General features: G+C 33.3%; 1 protein-coding gene across 3 annotated transcripts; it reads left to right on the forward strand.

Moving 5' to 3' along the window:
- Positions 1 to 363: 363 nt before the first annotated feature.
- LOC126825120 (centriolar satellite-associated tubulin polyglutamylase complex regulator 1) lies at positions 364 to 16081 on the forward strand. Of its 3 annotated transcripts, none has more exons than XM_050554609.2 (9): positions 364 to 436; positions 3290 to 3358; positions 3762 to 3864; positions 4460 to 4590; positions 5193 to 5363; positions 7174 to 7369; positions 7953 to 8062; positions 8720 to 8774; positions 13726 to 16081. In XM_050554609.2, the coding sequence occupies exons 2-9, from the start codon at positions 3313 to 3315 to the stop codon at positions 13922 to 13924; spliced, it is 1011 nt and encodes a 336-aa protein (XP_050410566.2). In that variant the 5' UTR covers positions 364 to 436; positions 3290 to 3312; the 3' UTR covers positions 13925 to 16081. The 3 variants fall into 3 exon arrangements, with proteins under 3 accessions (XP_050410566.2, XP_050410565.2, XP_050410567.2); XM_050554608.2 differs by having other exon boundaries at positions 378 to 476; XM_050554610.2 differs by lacking the exon at positions 13726 to 16081 and having other exon boundaries at positions 378 to 476; positions 8720 to 9236.
- The last annotated feature ends 135 nt before the right edge of the window (positions 16082 to 16216 follow it).

Below are 16216 nucleotides of genomic sequence, written 5' to 3' on the forward strand. Positions count from 1 at the left end.
AAAATGTGTTGTTTTATTCAAAATGCTGGTTGTTTTGGGGTAGTTTTGGGTTATTTTGGGTAAATCTATGCACCGAGAACAACCACATCTTTATCTAAATCTATACATACCGTAATGTATCTTAAAAATGAAACGAATACCCGACTTTGAATAGTGGGCTAATTTCAATTGACCGATTAAACGGTTTGTTTATGAACAAGTTTCGTAAAATACTATTGTCATTCATCGAATAGTTTCTACCAACAACAAAATAAAGCTTTCATACTTCATCAAAATAAAGATTTAGAACATTTTCCCATATTATTTTAAAAATGCTTTACTTTTCAGCTGTTCTTGTCCGTTTTATTTTTAAAATGCGAAAGTATTACACCCGAAGCCTGCGAAATTCCAAAATGGCGGCGGGCACCTGCAGATTTTGGATAATGGTGTTATTTTGGTAATTTTATCGATTTACTTTAGATAATAATAAAATAAATGTAAGTGGAAAGTCATTAGAATTGTTTGATTTCACAGTGAAACGAAAACTTTAGTGATATCATTTTGAAAAGACAATGTTATACACTCGTTGCTAGTGACGCCTGAAATGTGGTGCATTCCAAAGTCAGTGTAGCCTACACCAGGCTGCTAATGGTACTGGACTGGACACACAACTAGGCCAACTGAGGCTCGCCTGTTCGTTCAGTAAATGTGATCACCATGAGAGCTAAATGACACTGATCAGATCTTTACTTATTACTTTGAAATGAGATGGTAAATGAGTGCAGTGGGCATGAAACTTGAATCAAAACATCCCATCTCACTCAACCAATTTGCCTTACTCCAGCCACAGTAGTAGTGGATGGTTCAAAGGCTTTTATTTCAGCAGGTTTTGTAGTCATTTGATTACAAAACAAGTAACAGGGCTGTAACTCACTTAATTTCCAATTAATCTGGCCCCAAAAGGTACCACAGGTAGCTTAAAACATTTAATTAAACATACATTATGCAAGAGCAAAATCTGCTTATTACAAGTCTTTCTTTAGGCCTGAAATGTTATCTAAATTATCAATTAGACATTAATTAACTTATCCAGACCATAATAAACTCTCGATGTCAAGGCTAGCCTTCGATGTTGGCTGGATTAGATTCCTATATGACGCTAAAGGCCGTTGATAATTAAATCAAAAAAAGTGGATAATCGAGACTTGCTGTTTATATTAATGATTTTAGTAATGATGACCGAGACTATGCAAAAATTTCACGAGCTTCTTTCTCGGCTCATGGTGGATCAATTTGACTGAAATTTTCAGCAAATTACCTTTACACTATCTAGTTTTTAACTATTATAGCGAGAACTGCCATCTCGTTATCTTATCTCCCATAATGTATCTTTAACTAATCAACATTCAAATAAAAGTGAAACCTTACCGCATAATTCTACGATTTAGACAAATTCAATTGCTACTTTGTACATAAAAATGTTGCTTCAAAAATGTATAAGGCATTACCAAAAAGAGAAACTATTGTAAGGGTTTATAATTCAGTGTTTGTGATAACAACATATAAATTTCAATACAAATAATAATGACAATGTGTTTTGAAGATTATTCGCTTGAAACTTTTTTTATTTGTGTAAAGCGTCAATGAACATTGTAGTGGAGATGATGCAACTAATAATCTGTGCGATGAAAACAGCAGTTATACACAGAGTAGTGTATAGAATAGTTCAATACGAATCAATAGTAATGATAACTTGTGTTTTCCTTTATTTACATCGGGGAGCAACAGTAGCTAAGTGAGTAAGAGTTGGCTCTCTAGCCTGGAGGTTGTGTGTTCGATCTCTGCTTTGGCTGAGAAAGTTCATCAGGATTTTTCAACATGGTTTCCCCTTGTCAGTGGGGCAGGATGGAGGGCCTGACAAGGAAAGCTGTCTAGTCATTTGGATGGGACAAAAAAACGAGGTCCCGGATTCACATTGGCGTGCCCGTAAATGATCCCTTGGCAGTTGGAATTCAATATAAGAGTAGACCCTAGTGCTGCTGCCCAGGCAAAATTCCCCTCATAGCACACTGTATGGCAGGTGCCCGTCTCCATTAGCCCAGTCGGAGCAGAACAGTAGGCCGTTAAACTCCATTTGCTTTCCTTTCTTTATTTGCATCACTTCCTAATTCTTCAAATCTCTATTACGGATCAACCGTAGAAAAGGTCTCTGTGTTGAACTTATATCTGGAATGTGTTTAACCAGTTCTATCACATATATAAAATTATAAATATTGTCCGACACCAATTTTGTCATTTAATCAAATTAAAAAATGATTTTCATTTATTCACATCTGTAAGACTATTCCCGGATTTATACGGTATCATGATTTTCTTTTTTTTTCATTTGCATGTCTATCAACTACAAGACAATCTGCTTCATAGAGGCAATGCGAAAGTCTTCTTCTAACTCTGTGTAAGATGGCTGACCTTTATAAAGTTCACATGCATTCAACATGTGATGTCAGTCATATCACACGATTGGCCACGATGGCACATAAATACATTGTTTAAACATACATTATGTAAGAGCTAAATCTGTCTATTGCAGGTCTTCCTTTAGGCCCGAAATGTCATATAAACTATTAATTAGACATTTATTACCATGACAAAACCATAATCAACTCTCGATGCCTTACTTTGATTTAATCTGAAAATGAAGGAGCGAGAACCAGTATGGTGGTTGCAATTATTGCACACATCTTGTCAAATTATTAATTTTACATTATCTATTTTCGAACTATTATAGCAAGAATGGCTAGCCCTTTATCTAAATCTTACATAATGTATCTTTAAATAAGACGAAGTAACGTAAACTGGTCTGGACAGAATGGTGCCTTTTACGCCTTCACGTACTGTGAAGTTAATATGTTGAGCTACATGTAATTACCCTCTCACTGATTGTAGCCGACTAGCAAATATTGACTGCGGGCTATACTATATACCAGAAAAACACCGGAAAACTACCGGAAAACACCATGTTATACTGATTACTGGAAAACACTGGAAAAACCTAACCCTAACCCCCCCAAACACAGGGGACCAGGCTCCGGGTTACCTATTTAGGGTGTTTTCCGGTATTTAGTGTGTTTTCCAGTGTTTTCCGGTATTCAGTATAATATGGTGTTTTCTGGTAGTTTTCCAGTGTTTTCCGGTATATAGTATTGTCGTTAACTGCTGATGAGTTTGACCCCCAAGATTTATATTATTTTCTTGTAGCAGAACAATATGATGTTAAACCCCATTTCATTTCATTTATTTTCTTTTATAGATCCAATTAGTGAGTTGTGTAAAATGGCAGAGGAAGACAGATACTCGATGCCTGCAGAAAAATATTTAAGTAAATTTTTTTTATATATTCTAAAATGTCTGTTGGTATATGAATCATTTAAATAAACAGACATGATCACTTTCGCTCTCAAATTCAATCTGATCAAAATACAGATCTATATTTCATTTCTTTTTTTTTATACTTTTGATGGCCTACACTACATGAAGATCTGACTGGTTGTAGTGGAAGGTTGCCTCAGAGGCCGTTTCCTACCACTGCTAAAGATACATGTCTGCGAAAGCGAATTATTGAAATAAATTTAAACCATATGTTAGTCCCGAAATGACCAAGTTAGTGTTGAGTGGATATTAAACCCCATCTCTCTCTCTCTCTCTCTCTCTCTCTCTCTCTCTCTCTCTCTCCCTTAGATATTTTCTTTTACTTTGTTATTTCTATTTTTATTTGATTTCAGCTAAACACAATATTTTAGTGTATTTAGAAGATGCTGTTACACAATTACTGGAACACAGAGAAGAAAATTCTAAAGTTAATTCAGTTAAATTTCTCACTGATTAGTATGTATATTTATTCTTTTTTTCTACGTGCACATTCATAATGTGGACATTTTGCAGTCGACCCTGTCTGTGTGTATGTTTCTTTCTTGTCATGTAAATTGGTCTGGTAATTCTAATTTCTTATTTTAAAATTTTATTCTTATTCTACATGGCTCTCCAACCTGGAAATACGCCACCTTTCACAGACACAAATTTGGGGATTGTCCAGCATTTTTCCTTTAGTGCCTGTCATTTTGTCAGTCTGTATTTTTGTTGATATGTTTGATTCAGGATTAAATAGTCAGGTCAGGTACATATAAACTCAGTATTACATGTACCAGGCCTAATGGCAATAATTGTTTGTTTCATATAATAATTGTCAATTGGGGGAAGGGGGATATAATAATGTTATTATTTACCCTAATTGATGAAACATCAAAGATTATAATCAATTGGTTCTGTAGTTTCTATTACTTTATTTATACAATGATTATATTTGGTTCTGAATGTATAGTTTCTATTATTTTACATAGTCCCGAAATGACCTAGTCTGTGTCGAGAGGACGCTAAACCCCATTTCTCTCTCTATTATTTTATATGTATGTATTAATTGTAGTTTCTCCAGCGTTCGAGATGGCAACCATACGATGTTTAGAGAGTATAGCTTCATTCATTCTACCCCTCATAACAGGGCAAGTTTTGTTCGCTTGTTCTGGAAATGTTATCGACAGATTGGTAAAAAAGGAGGTAAAGTCCATTAATTTATTCTTTTGATGGTATGGTTAGCATGTGCGTGCTGTATCATAAGGTCTGTCATGGAGTCAGCTGGCATGGTTTTGATTCCCCGGTTGTTATGTGACAAGGAGTAGGGTCGCCTGTCCAACCTTGTGGGTTTTCTCCAGGTCCTCCAGTTTCCTTCCACTGCGAAAGAACCCTATGCACAAGCAAATTATTGAAATAAAATTAAACCATATGTTAGTCCCGAAATGACCTAGTTTGTGTTGAGTGGACATTAAACCCCATTTCTCTCTCTCTGGTCCTGGAATAAATGCACAAGCAAATTATTGAAATGAAATCGAACCATGTGTTAGTCCAAAAATAACCTAGTTTGTGTCAAGTGGATGTTAAACCCCATTTCTCTCTCTCGTCTTTTGATGATTCTGATAATTCTAGTTGTACATGACGGGCGGATTTATGTTGACGAGTTATAGATGAGCCATTGGTCTGCTGATTTATGTTGACGTGTTATAGTTTTATGTTGACATGTTATATTCACTAAAACTCCATTTCTCTTTCTCTCTCTGATTGTGTTGATAATTCTTTGAATTATATATTTTTTGATTTTGCAGATTTATTAAGTATACAGGAATATCATTCTCTACTGGGACTTATCTCCCCTGACTTCCCATTCGATGTTGTCAAGAAAACAGCCAGAATTATATTAATAGATGATGCTTTAGATTGTTTAATATCTTTCACTGATTTTATCTATGCATTTCAAGCTCAGGTTTATTATGAAGGTAATTATATATACATATTATCAAGGTAGATATTCATGTTATCAAGGTAGATATATACCTTATAAACCATTTGGGGGTGGGGGGTGGGCGGATGGCCAAATGTTTCATGTTATCAAGGTAGATATACACCTTATATACCAGTTTGGGGGGGGGGGGGGGTGGATGGCTGAATGGTTCATGTTGTCAAGGTAGATATACACCTTATATACCAGTTTTTTGGGGGAGGGGGGGTTGGATGGCTGAATGGTTCATGTTATCAAGGTAGATATACACCTTATAAACCATTTGGGGGTGGGGGGTGGGCGGATGGCCAAATGGTTCATGTTATCAAGGTAGATATACACCTTATATACCAGTTTGGGGGTGGGGAAGGGTGGATGGCCAAATGGTTCATGTTATCAAGGTAGATATATACCTTATATACCAGTTTGGGGCGGTTGGATGGCTGAATGGTTAGCATGGGCGCGCTGTCATTGAGTCAACTGGCATGGTTTCAATTCCCAGGTTGTACGTGACAAGGAGTAGGGTCGCCTGTCCAACACCATGGGTTTCCTCCCATTGCTAAAGACCCCTACACGCAAGCAAATTATTGAAATAAAATTAAACCATTTGTTAGTCCCGAAATGACTTAGTTTGTGTCGAGTGGACGTTGAACCACATTTCTCTCTCTCTATATATATATATATATATACCAGTTGGTGCAGGACGGACGGCTTGACAGGACAGCTATCTAGTTATTTGTATAGGACGAAAAACCAAGATCCCTTGGCAGTTTGAATTTTATATAAGAGTAGGTCGTAGCGCTGCTGTCCAGGCCAAATGTCCCTCATGGCACACTGTATGGCATATGCCCGTCTTCATTAGCCCAGTTGGAGTAGAATAGTAGGACATTAGACACCACATCATTTCAATTCATTTTATATACCAGCTTTTAAAATTTTCTTTGTTATAAACGTAAATATGATGGTTGCATGGGAGTCAAAAGGTGGTATCGAAAATTACCTTTTTGCTTCTTCAAAATTTTCTTGCGCATCTTTTCATCTAGCTGTCGTATTTCAAAACTGCTGTTTATTTCTGCACCAGATGTTTAGCCTGATATGTTTGGATAGCTACATACTGTTTAAACGGCTACACATACATTTTTTTACAGAAATATTTGAGAAAATCTGGATAAATATGACATACATTTTTTGGCTCTCCGGGACAATTTGTTAAAGCTCGAGTACATCTTATGTAACAGTATTTTGAAATTATCTTTATTTTACATAATAATGCAAAACTCAAGATTAGAAGCAGACTTTTATGTTTACTGACTTTATTTTTAGACATAAAATCATCAACCATAAAACTCATAACGTATAAAATCAACTGAAATCAACAAATTAAGTTTAGATGCAATTCAAGGGAAAAAGGCTTTATAACAGTTGATGGTTTTATTGCCAAAATTAAGGTTTTCTTTACCTGAATATATCAAATTCCAAGCCAAATCAAAGGAAAATCACTTTATTACTGGAAGCTGGTTCTATTACAAAAATTATAGTTTTTACCCCAAAATATCGAAAAATCGAACCAAATCAAAGCAACCATACCATTTGAAATTAAAATTTCTAAGAAAATTGTTTTATACAGAATTATTGATTTTATGTTTTCATTACTAAACTTATTGTTTTTACCCAAATGTCTCAAATTTAGAGCCAAATCCAAGAGACTTTGTCATATATTTGATATTTCGAAGAAAGTTGTTTGATTAGGAATTACCAGTTTATGTTTTTATTATTTTTAACACTGATGTCTCTAATTTGATTTTCAGAATTTTTAGAGAAATGTTCAGCCAAGTATCGATCTTTGTTACAAAGTTTTTGTAGTCCGCGAGATCCGGTTGTTGTGCCGACGTCAGGCAGTGAAGAAGCTACTGTCCATCAAAACAGTGGGCACCGTTCAGAAGATGTGGATTCTATGCATTTTTTCCGTGCTATTTACCCGCTGTGCGATAGAATAGAATATAGGTAAGGTTGGATGTATATCTTTAAGATTTTAATTGGAGGATCGGACGTATTGGGGTCTTAGATTTTCCATCCTATATTTTTGATCAGATATGTAACACAACAAAATTAATTTTCATTTGTTATTCCTGTAAATTAATTTTCATTTGTTATTCCTGTAAATTAATTTTCATTTGTTATTCCTGTAAATTAATTTTCATTTGTTATTCCTGTAAATTAATTTTCATTTGTTATTCCTGTCTGGGACTTTGAATGTTCAGCCTCAAATGATAACAATGCAGACACACACAACAGGTGCATTCATTGACAGGAGCGACTATATAATTAGACCAATAAGAGTGTTGAACCAATTACATCACGTTTAATCAAAATTAATTTCTTGCTTGCAAAAACTTTTTGGCTTGTGTTATATAAGAAGGGATTATTTCTCAATATATATTTAAGATTATGGAAACTTTGTTGAAAATAGTTGGTCTAACTTTAACGATACCGTTTAAAGTGGCATTGATTGGTTTAGTGATTGAAATAAATTAGGTTTTGTAAGACATGGGTTGATTTTAAATTTAATCACGATTTTATATTTCAGTTCACCACCAATTTCTTCTTTAAAAGAAATCCTCTTCAACATTCCACGAATCTCATTTTACGGTTTTCTAATATCTATAGCAAAAAGTGAATCAATTAACGCACATATAGGTACGTATTTCATTTTAGAGAATATTTACTATTTTAGAGATAATTATTTTAGAGAATGTGTTTACTGTTTTACACACTATTATTTTAGAGAATGTGTTTACTATTTTACACACTACTATTACACACTATTATTTTAGAGAATGTTTTTACTATTTTACACACTATTATTTTAGAGAATGTGTTTACTATTTTACACACTATTATTTTAGAGAATGTGTTTACTATTTTACACACTATTATTTTAGAGAATGTGTTTACTATTTTACACACTGTTATTTCAGAGAATGGGTTTACTATTTTACACACTATTATTTCAGAGAATGTGTTTACTATTTTACACACTATTATTTTAGAGAATGTGTTTACTATTTTACACACTATAATTTTAGAGAATGTGTTTACAATTTTACACACTATTATTTTAGAGAATGTGTTTACTATTTTACACACTATTATTTTAGAGAATGTGTTTACTATTTTACACACTATTATTTTAGAGAATGTGTTTACTACTTTAGAGACTATTTTTTAAGAACCTGTTTACTATTTGAGAGATTGTTTACTAGTTATGAGACTATGTTTACAATTTTAGAGACTATGTTCAACTCCGTATTTCATTGCATATTGTGTTTTAAATATTTTTACCTTATATTTTAGGTCGTTTACCACCCAAGATGGAATTACTGGAAGGTGGAGACACAGAACTAACATCGTAAGATAATATTTTGAAATACTGCATGGTGATTGGTTAATATTTAAAATAATGCATGGTGATTGGTTCGTTGTTTAATCATAACTGCATGGTGATTGGTTGATATTTTAATTTTAATATTAACCCGCCCAAATTTGGAATTATTGATATTGTCTAATCTCTAACATGGCATTTTAATTGGACCAACTAAAATCATGTGACATTATTCATGTTAACAACTTAACCCTCAAATTGAACTTGGCAAACTGGCTCCGTACAGAATTTTACTTGGCAATGATCAGATCATGATCATGTTTAAATGTTACTGAGTGCATGATTCACAAAACTGATAACTTCTAACAAAAATATAAACTCTATTTATGATGAAACAGATTTATAACAGTTGTTATACACTCTAACCCAGTTATCATTTAATCTTGTGTATCTAGCACTAATTTCTTTCACATTCATTTACATATCAAATCTTGGTTTAAAAATTCATAAAAATTGTTTAAAATCATTCAATTTGTACTTGTGTTCAATTTAAAGCTGACCATTCAATTTTGATAATGAGTGTCCAATTTACAAGTGTTTAATTTCTCAATCACTGTTGAAAAATAAACAACCCAATTGATTAATGATGTATAATGATTAATGGTTGAACAGTGGTCAGGAAATTAAATACTTGTAATTTGGACACTCATTATCAAAATTGATCACTCAGTTTTAAACTGGACACAAGTACAAATTAGATTTTGGGTGATTTTAAATGACTTTTATGAAGTTTTAAACAAAGATTTGATATTAAACGAATTTTAAAGAAATTAGTTCTAAATACACAAGATTAAATGATACCTGGGTTACAGTGATAATTGACATATTTATAAACGTCAACCATTGATATACTACTTTCATTTTGTATTATATTTTTGTATAAAAGTAACAATAATAATAAATAAATAATAAAACTTGCAAGAATATGTCTAATATTGTTTGTTTGTTTCTTGTATATATATATACACAGCCATCTTTCACAAATTTCTGCATTCCACTATCTCCTGAATCCCTTAAACACCCACACAACCCCTTTTCAACACAGTTCCTGTATCCAACACATCTCCATTTCTCTTCTCTACGCCTTCCTCTTCCACTGATAAATCATCATTCCAAATTATTTAATAAAATCTGTTCGATTTTGAATGTTTAAATAGTTTAAATGACTCAAGGACTCAATAAAATTATTGAATTTGAGCCGTTGTTTTAGCATGTATGTCTGTCTTTATTTATATCCCTGATTGAATAAAAATCTACACCACAACCAGATAAAGGAAAGTAAATTTGTTTTACATATTCATTAATCCTACTAACATGTCTGTAGGCCAAGCCAATTTAAATTTTTATAATTTAAAAACAAAAAAATACTTGTTTGCTCTCATCAAAAACTTTTAGTTTAAACATATATTATGCAAGAGCTAAATCTGTCTATTGCAGGTCTTTCTTTAGGCCTGAAATGTTTCTGAATTATTAATTAACTTATCCAGGCAATTATCAACTCTCGATGGTATCGGATTTATCTGATTTAAATAGATTAGAACAGTTCGGCCATATTTTGGTTTAAACTAAAAATGGAGGTGTGAGACTTAGCTTCGAACAACCAGTACGGTGGTTGAAATTATTGCAAACGTCTTGTCAAAACCTCAGAGACTAATATATTCGCTCGCAATAGAGTAATTTGAATGAAATTTTCAAATTATTCATTTTACATTATCTATTTTCGAACTTTTATAGCGAGAATGGCTAGCTTTTTATCTAAATCTTACATAATGTATCTTTAAAGGTCACCGGAAAAGGTTCATCATTTTTTTAAAAAAAAGCAAGTAATTATGTCAACATATCTTTTCCATAAGTATAACATGAACCCCAATGTCAATATTACCTGCAACAGGTAAATTTCAACATTAGTAATTTCCGCCATTCTTCGTGGGTAGTCGTAACTTTCCGTATCTGTGACGTCATTTTAGTCCTTCTGCTCAAGGACTAGTGCAGAAGGACTAAAATGAAGTCACGGATTGCTTATTGGCCGAAAGTTACGACTACCCACGGAGAACGGCGGAAATAACTAATGTTGAAATTTACCTTTTGCAGGTAATATTGACATTGGGGTTCGGGTAATACTTATGGAAAGGATATGTTGACATTATTACTTGCATTATTTAAAAAAAAATGATGCTTTTCTGGTGACATTTAATTTTTTAAGTTTTGAAATTTTAAACAAAGCTTTGTTCAAAAGATTTGAGTGATTAATTATTTTATCATGACCGCAAAGAATTAAGAATTAGATTGCTTTGGCTTATCTGTATTTATAAATTAACTGGTGCCAAACTGTAAAGCATGAAATTATTATCTGTGACAATAATTACATGGTTTACGGACCTCTTCAAGCCTGTGTTATCATTGATCTTGTGAAACAGAAAAACTTTTAAAATTGATGGAAAAATTATTAAAATTGATGGAAAATGTACAAAAAACATTAAAATTGATGGAAAATGTACAAAAAAATAGTAAAATTGATGGAAGATGTACAAAAACATTAAAATTGATGGAAAATTTATAAAAAACTTTTGTAAAGATTTTTTATTTATCAAATTTTGCCAACTGAGAATATACTGAGTTGGCACTATGATATTAGTATATGTGAACTGTCATTTCAATATTTTTACTGTCCACTGTGGAATATCTATTTAAAACAAAACCTAAACCAAGAATTCAATCTGAAATTTGTTAGTGGATCGAGTTTGATGCCGCCATGGCAAAATTCACACATTTTGGTCTAAAGAATAAAGAGTTTTTCTGATTTATCTAATTATGCATTTATGTACCAGGAACTGAGTTCCAAGGCTACTCATCTTTTTATTCTTATTCTTGGGAGCAAAAGAATTTGAAAAAAATATGGCTCTGCCAATTCAAATACTATTGACATGAAAATTAGCATGCTTATTAATTGTGCATTAATTGCCAGACATCGATTTTTGATGTGATGGCACAATTCCAAGATGGTGGTGATGACGTCATTCTCAGTTGTATATATATATTGTAGAGATAATTCATATGACATCACAATTCCAAGATGGTAGTGATGATGTCATGCTCGTTTGTAATATCATATGTAGAGATAACTCATATGACATCACAATTCCTAGATGGCTAGATGACATCATACTTAGTTCCTGGTTCATAAAACACGTTCATACTTATTATATCTTATATCCTAATGTTATATTTATCTACTAATCTTATATATTGACTAATATTCAGTTTTAAGCCAGCGTATGATATATATGTTATGGGACCTTTATTAGGATTATACTAATCCTTCGTTCTTTATCTTCAGTAAGTAAAATCTCTCATTATCTAGACTTATTAAACATCAGGACTTCACTAGTCAGGTTCACTAGAAGAATGGTGGGGGTGGGGGCCGAATGCACTGTATCGTAAGATCTGTCATAGAGTCAACTGGCGTGGTTTCGATTCCCTGGTTGTACGTGACAAGGAGTAGGGTCACCTTTCTAACCTCGTGGGTTTTCTCCAGGTCCTCCGGTTTCCTCCCACTGCTAAAGACCCCTAGTTTGTGTCAAGTGGATGTTAAACCCCATTTTTCTCTCTCTCTCTCTCTCTCTCTCTAGCAGAATGGTAATTTAAAAAACTGTCCAGATAAAATTACCCTGCATGGCATATGACAACCTTATTAACCCAGTCAGTGCAGAAACATAGAGTTTTAACTCCATTTCATTTAAAAAAAAAAAATAAAGTGGTAAGATAAATAAATAGGTTTCTTATAAAAGCAAAGAACCAAATAAATACTTTTTTATCCAGTAAATGTAGAACGACTCAAACCCCGACACCGGTCCTGTTATTTATACTGGTAATGCAGCTTCCTAGCTTATATATGGTACTGAAGTCCTGGTGTGTTCAATTTACAAATTAAATATTGTAAAACAATTTCTCATAGATCTAAAATTTATTTTGCTGTGCAAGTAATATTTGCTTTGTATAGAATTGGGATTTACAGGTATGCCTATTCTATAATAATTTGTGTAGTTTCTGTCTGAATCCTGAACCCTCATCTTGTATCATCTGCCTTGAACAATATCAAACTTTAAATACGTGCACCCTTTCTATCTATAACTTCGCTTCATAACTACAAATCATACTTTCGCTGATACTCCAAATCGTACATCATCGTTAGTTATTAAAAGTTATATATATATATATTTAATTTCCATCAGAAAACATTACCTTTTTGAAAATTGTCAGGTCGGGTAGACACCTAAGAACTTTTATAATGTTCGATGAAAAATGAATATTTTTTTTATAAATAAAGATGATCCGATTTGTAGGTTTAAGAGTAGAAGGGAAATTGCGATTTGTTATCTATGATACAACAATAGTAGTTTATTTATAGCTGAACTGTAATAATTTAAACTGTTGGCAAAACTTTTGTTTATTGTCATCCAATGTAGTTACCGGTATATCTGCCTTTTTATCAGGAGCTTGGGAAACTTATCTTGTGTAGATAACCTCGGGTTGAAATTCAAACAGGGGCCATAAAGAACCGGAAGGGATTTTTCACGCCTGGGCTTCACTGGTGAGGGGTGGTGCCTACAAAGCTGACAAGGAATGTGTGCCTTGCCCTTGTTGCTTGGATAGGATGGAAAGCCGTGCATGTAGAAAGAACCCTTGACATTTGGAATTTGAAAAAGAGCAGGCAGAAATGTTGCTTTATGGGCAAAATTCTACCTCCCTGTGAAATTAACCATATGTTCGTCTCTAAATGACCAAACTATCGTGTTGACAAAACAATAAAACCCATTCGATTCCACTCCTGCCAATATATCAAATTTATTATTTCATTTATGTATAGATATTAAATGTCTAGTTTCTATTTTAAAAAATTATATTTCTTTCATTACAGATTACCAGAGGTTGCACCACAGAGAGCACCACAGAGTAACCCCCCTTCTCGCACCATGTTAGTCCGTCCCACAATGCCTGCACGATCAAAATCAGCATTAGGTATTACGAAACCACGGAAACCGGCTCAAATCCCGACACAACTTAGTTCATCGTCATCTGATACAGACACAGTTTCAGATTCAACCGAAAGCATCTGAAGAATATTTTTCCCCCCCCCCCCCTAAATGTATTAAATGCTCGGACCAATTTAGCATAAGGTTGTTTTAAAAAATTTGAAAGTTTCTAATTTCACTTGTCCCGTTTTTTAAAAAAAAACAACAAAAAAAAACCATCATTTAATTCCAGTCATACAATTTAAAATTTTTTTTGGAACATATGACACAATGCCAGAATTGTTATGCGGGTTCTAAAATTTGAAACATGAACTGAATGAGTAAAAAGTTACACATAGACTCCCATTAGGAAAAGAGATGACTGCACATCTGTAGATAAAAATTGACAAGGATGAAAACCAAATTGAAAACATATCAGCAGTGGTCAATTAAACACACAATGATTTTCATCTAAAATATGTGCATTTATGCTTTATTTAAACATACATTATATGCAGATCTTTCTTTTGGCCTTAAGTGTTATATTATGCAAGAGCTAAATCTACCTATTGCAGGTCTTTTTTTAGGCCTTAAATGTTATATAAATTATTGATTAAGCATTAAACATACATTATGCAAGAGCTAAATCTGCCTATTGCAGGTCTTTCTTTAGGCCTGAAATGTTTTCTAAAGTGTTAATTAGACATTAATTAACTGATCCAGGCCTTAATCAACTCTCGATGGCATCAGATTTCTCCGATATTAAATAGATTAGAATGGTTCAGCGATACTTTGATTTAATCAAATATGGAGGACCGAGACTTAGCTTCGATCAACCAGTACGGTGGTTGAAATTATTGCACACGTCTGTCAAACCTTCAAAGGATAATATCTTCGCTTGCAATAGAGTAATTTGAATGAAATTTTCAATTTACATCATCTACTTTCGAACTATTATAGAAAGAATGGCTAGTTCTTTATCTAAATCTTACATAATGTATCTTTAATTAACATTACAAGACCATAATCAACTCTGGATGGCATTGTTAGCCTGCAATATTTAGTGGATTTGAATATGTTTTGTGATGTAAAAATGGATAACCGAGACTGTGTTTATTATCGTACCAACGGTAGTAATGACGATCGAGGCTAGCCTAAAATTGAATCGCTAATATCTCGGTTCAGAGTGAAGTAATGACCATCACCTTGGGTTTGATCACCTCACCTCATTCCTTGTTGTTTTGTTGTAATATTTATATTGGTTGATCAAAATAATAAAATATGTATATATATATATAGTACTTCAGTAATAGTCTCCGTGATCCACCCCTCTAAATCTGCTAGTGAGAGTCTAAAACAGGGATGTTAGCTGGGGTCAAGAGAGGCTAGAGTTAGGTTACCAGAAGTAGTATGCCCGTTTTCATTAACCCAATTGGCGGAGTAGGACATTAAACCCCATTTTAGTCATATTGATAGTGATTACGCACGAACACATTTGAATTTGCTTAAAGCGATAATTTCATATTTTTAAATTATACTTTTAAAATGTATTAAAATAAAGCCTTAAAATAGATGGTGTCTATAAACAGTCCAACCTTGTTAAAGAACAATCCTATAATTCACTATTGCCAGTTGAGAAATTGGCAAAAATATCATTTTCAACTTCAAATTCAAACGTTTGAAGATAGCTATTCCAAGGGGGGGGGGGGGATAGAAAAACAAGGGAGGTAATTGTGTTATTATTTCCGGGGTCAATGATTTTTAAGTGTGAGAATGATACCTATGATCGGATGATAGTGAGTTGACAACCTATTGAGCAAAAGGCATAGAAATAATTATGTTTTGACTTTCTTAGAAAATATGAAATTCTCGCTTTAAGAATGGATAATGATAAAACCAATCACAGTAACTTTAGCCAGAATTCAAATATATTGGAATGGGGTATGTTGGCACAATACTTTGGTCATTTTGAGACTAACATCTGGTAATGATGGCCTGATAATAACGAAGCTGCAGTTGCGGGAAAAAATGAAATGGAACAGGATTTAATGTCCTACTTTTCTGCACCGACTGGGCTAATGAAGTCAGGCATACGCAAAACAGTGTGTTATAAGGAAAATTTTGCCCGTCGAGGCTTTTTTTACGTACCCGCCAACATATACACTGGACCTTGTTTTATAGTTCCAGCCAAATACTGGGAGAATGATGCCGGGGAAACTATCTTTTAAAAAATAAAAGTATAAACTAGCATATCACCTGGTTTTATTTTTTGGTAGCAGAAATAATACAATACATTATTTACAAGATGAACACACCTGGACATAATATACCTATCACCGACATTGTCATCAGACACAAATTATCACACAATCTCTGTTTATATGTGTAGTTTAAAGG

Source organism: Patella vulgata, chromosome 6 (genome assembly GCF_932274485.2).
Source record: "Patella vulgata chromosome 6, xgPatVulg1.2, whole genome shotgun sequence".
Classification (NCBI taxonomy): Eukaryota; Metazoa; Mollusca; class Gastropoda; family Patellidae; genus Patella; species Patella vulgata.

Bases quoted from the DNA above. Each gene is read 5' to 3' on its own strand.
- LOC126825120 (XM_050554609.2), top strand. From the start codon at position 3,313: ATGGCAGAGGAAGACAGATACTCGATGCCTGCAGAAAAATATTTAA. The intron at 3,865-4,459 runs GTATGTATATTT...TATTAATTGTAG, and splicing joins GTTAAATTTCTCACTGATTA to TTTCTCCAGCGTTCGAGATG. The intron at 7,370-7,952 runs GTAAGGTTGGAT...TTTATATTTCAG, and splicing joins TGCGATAGAATAGAATATAG to TTCACCACCAATTTCTTCTT.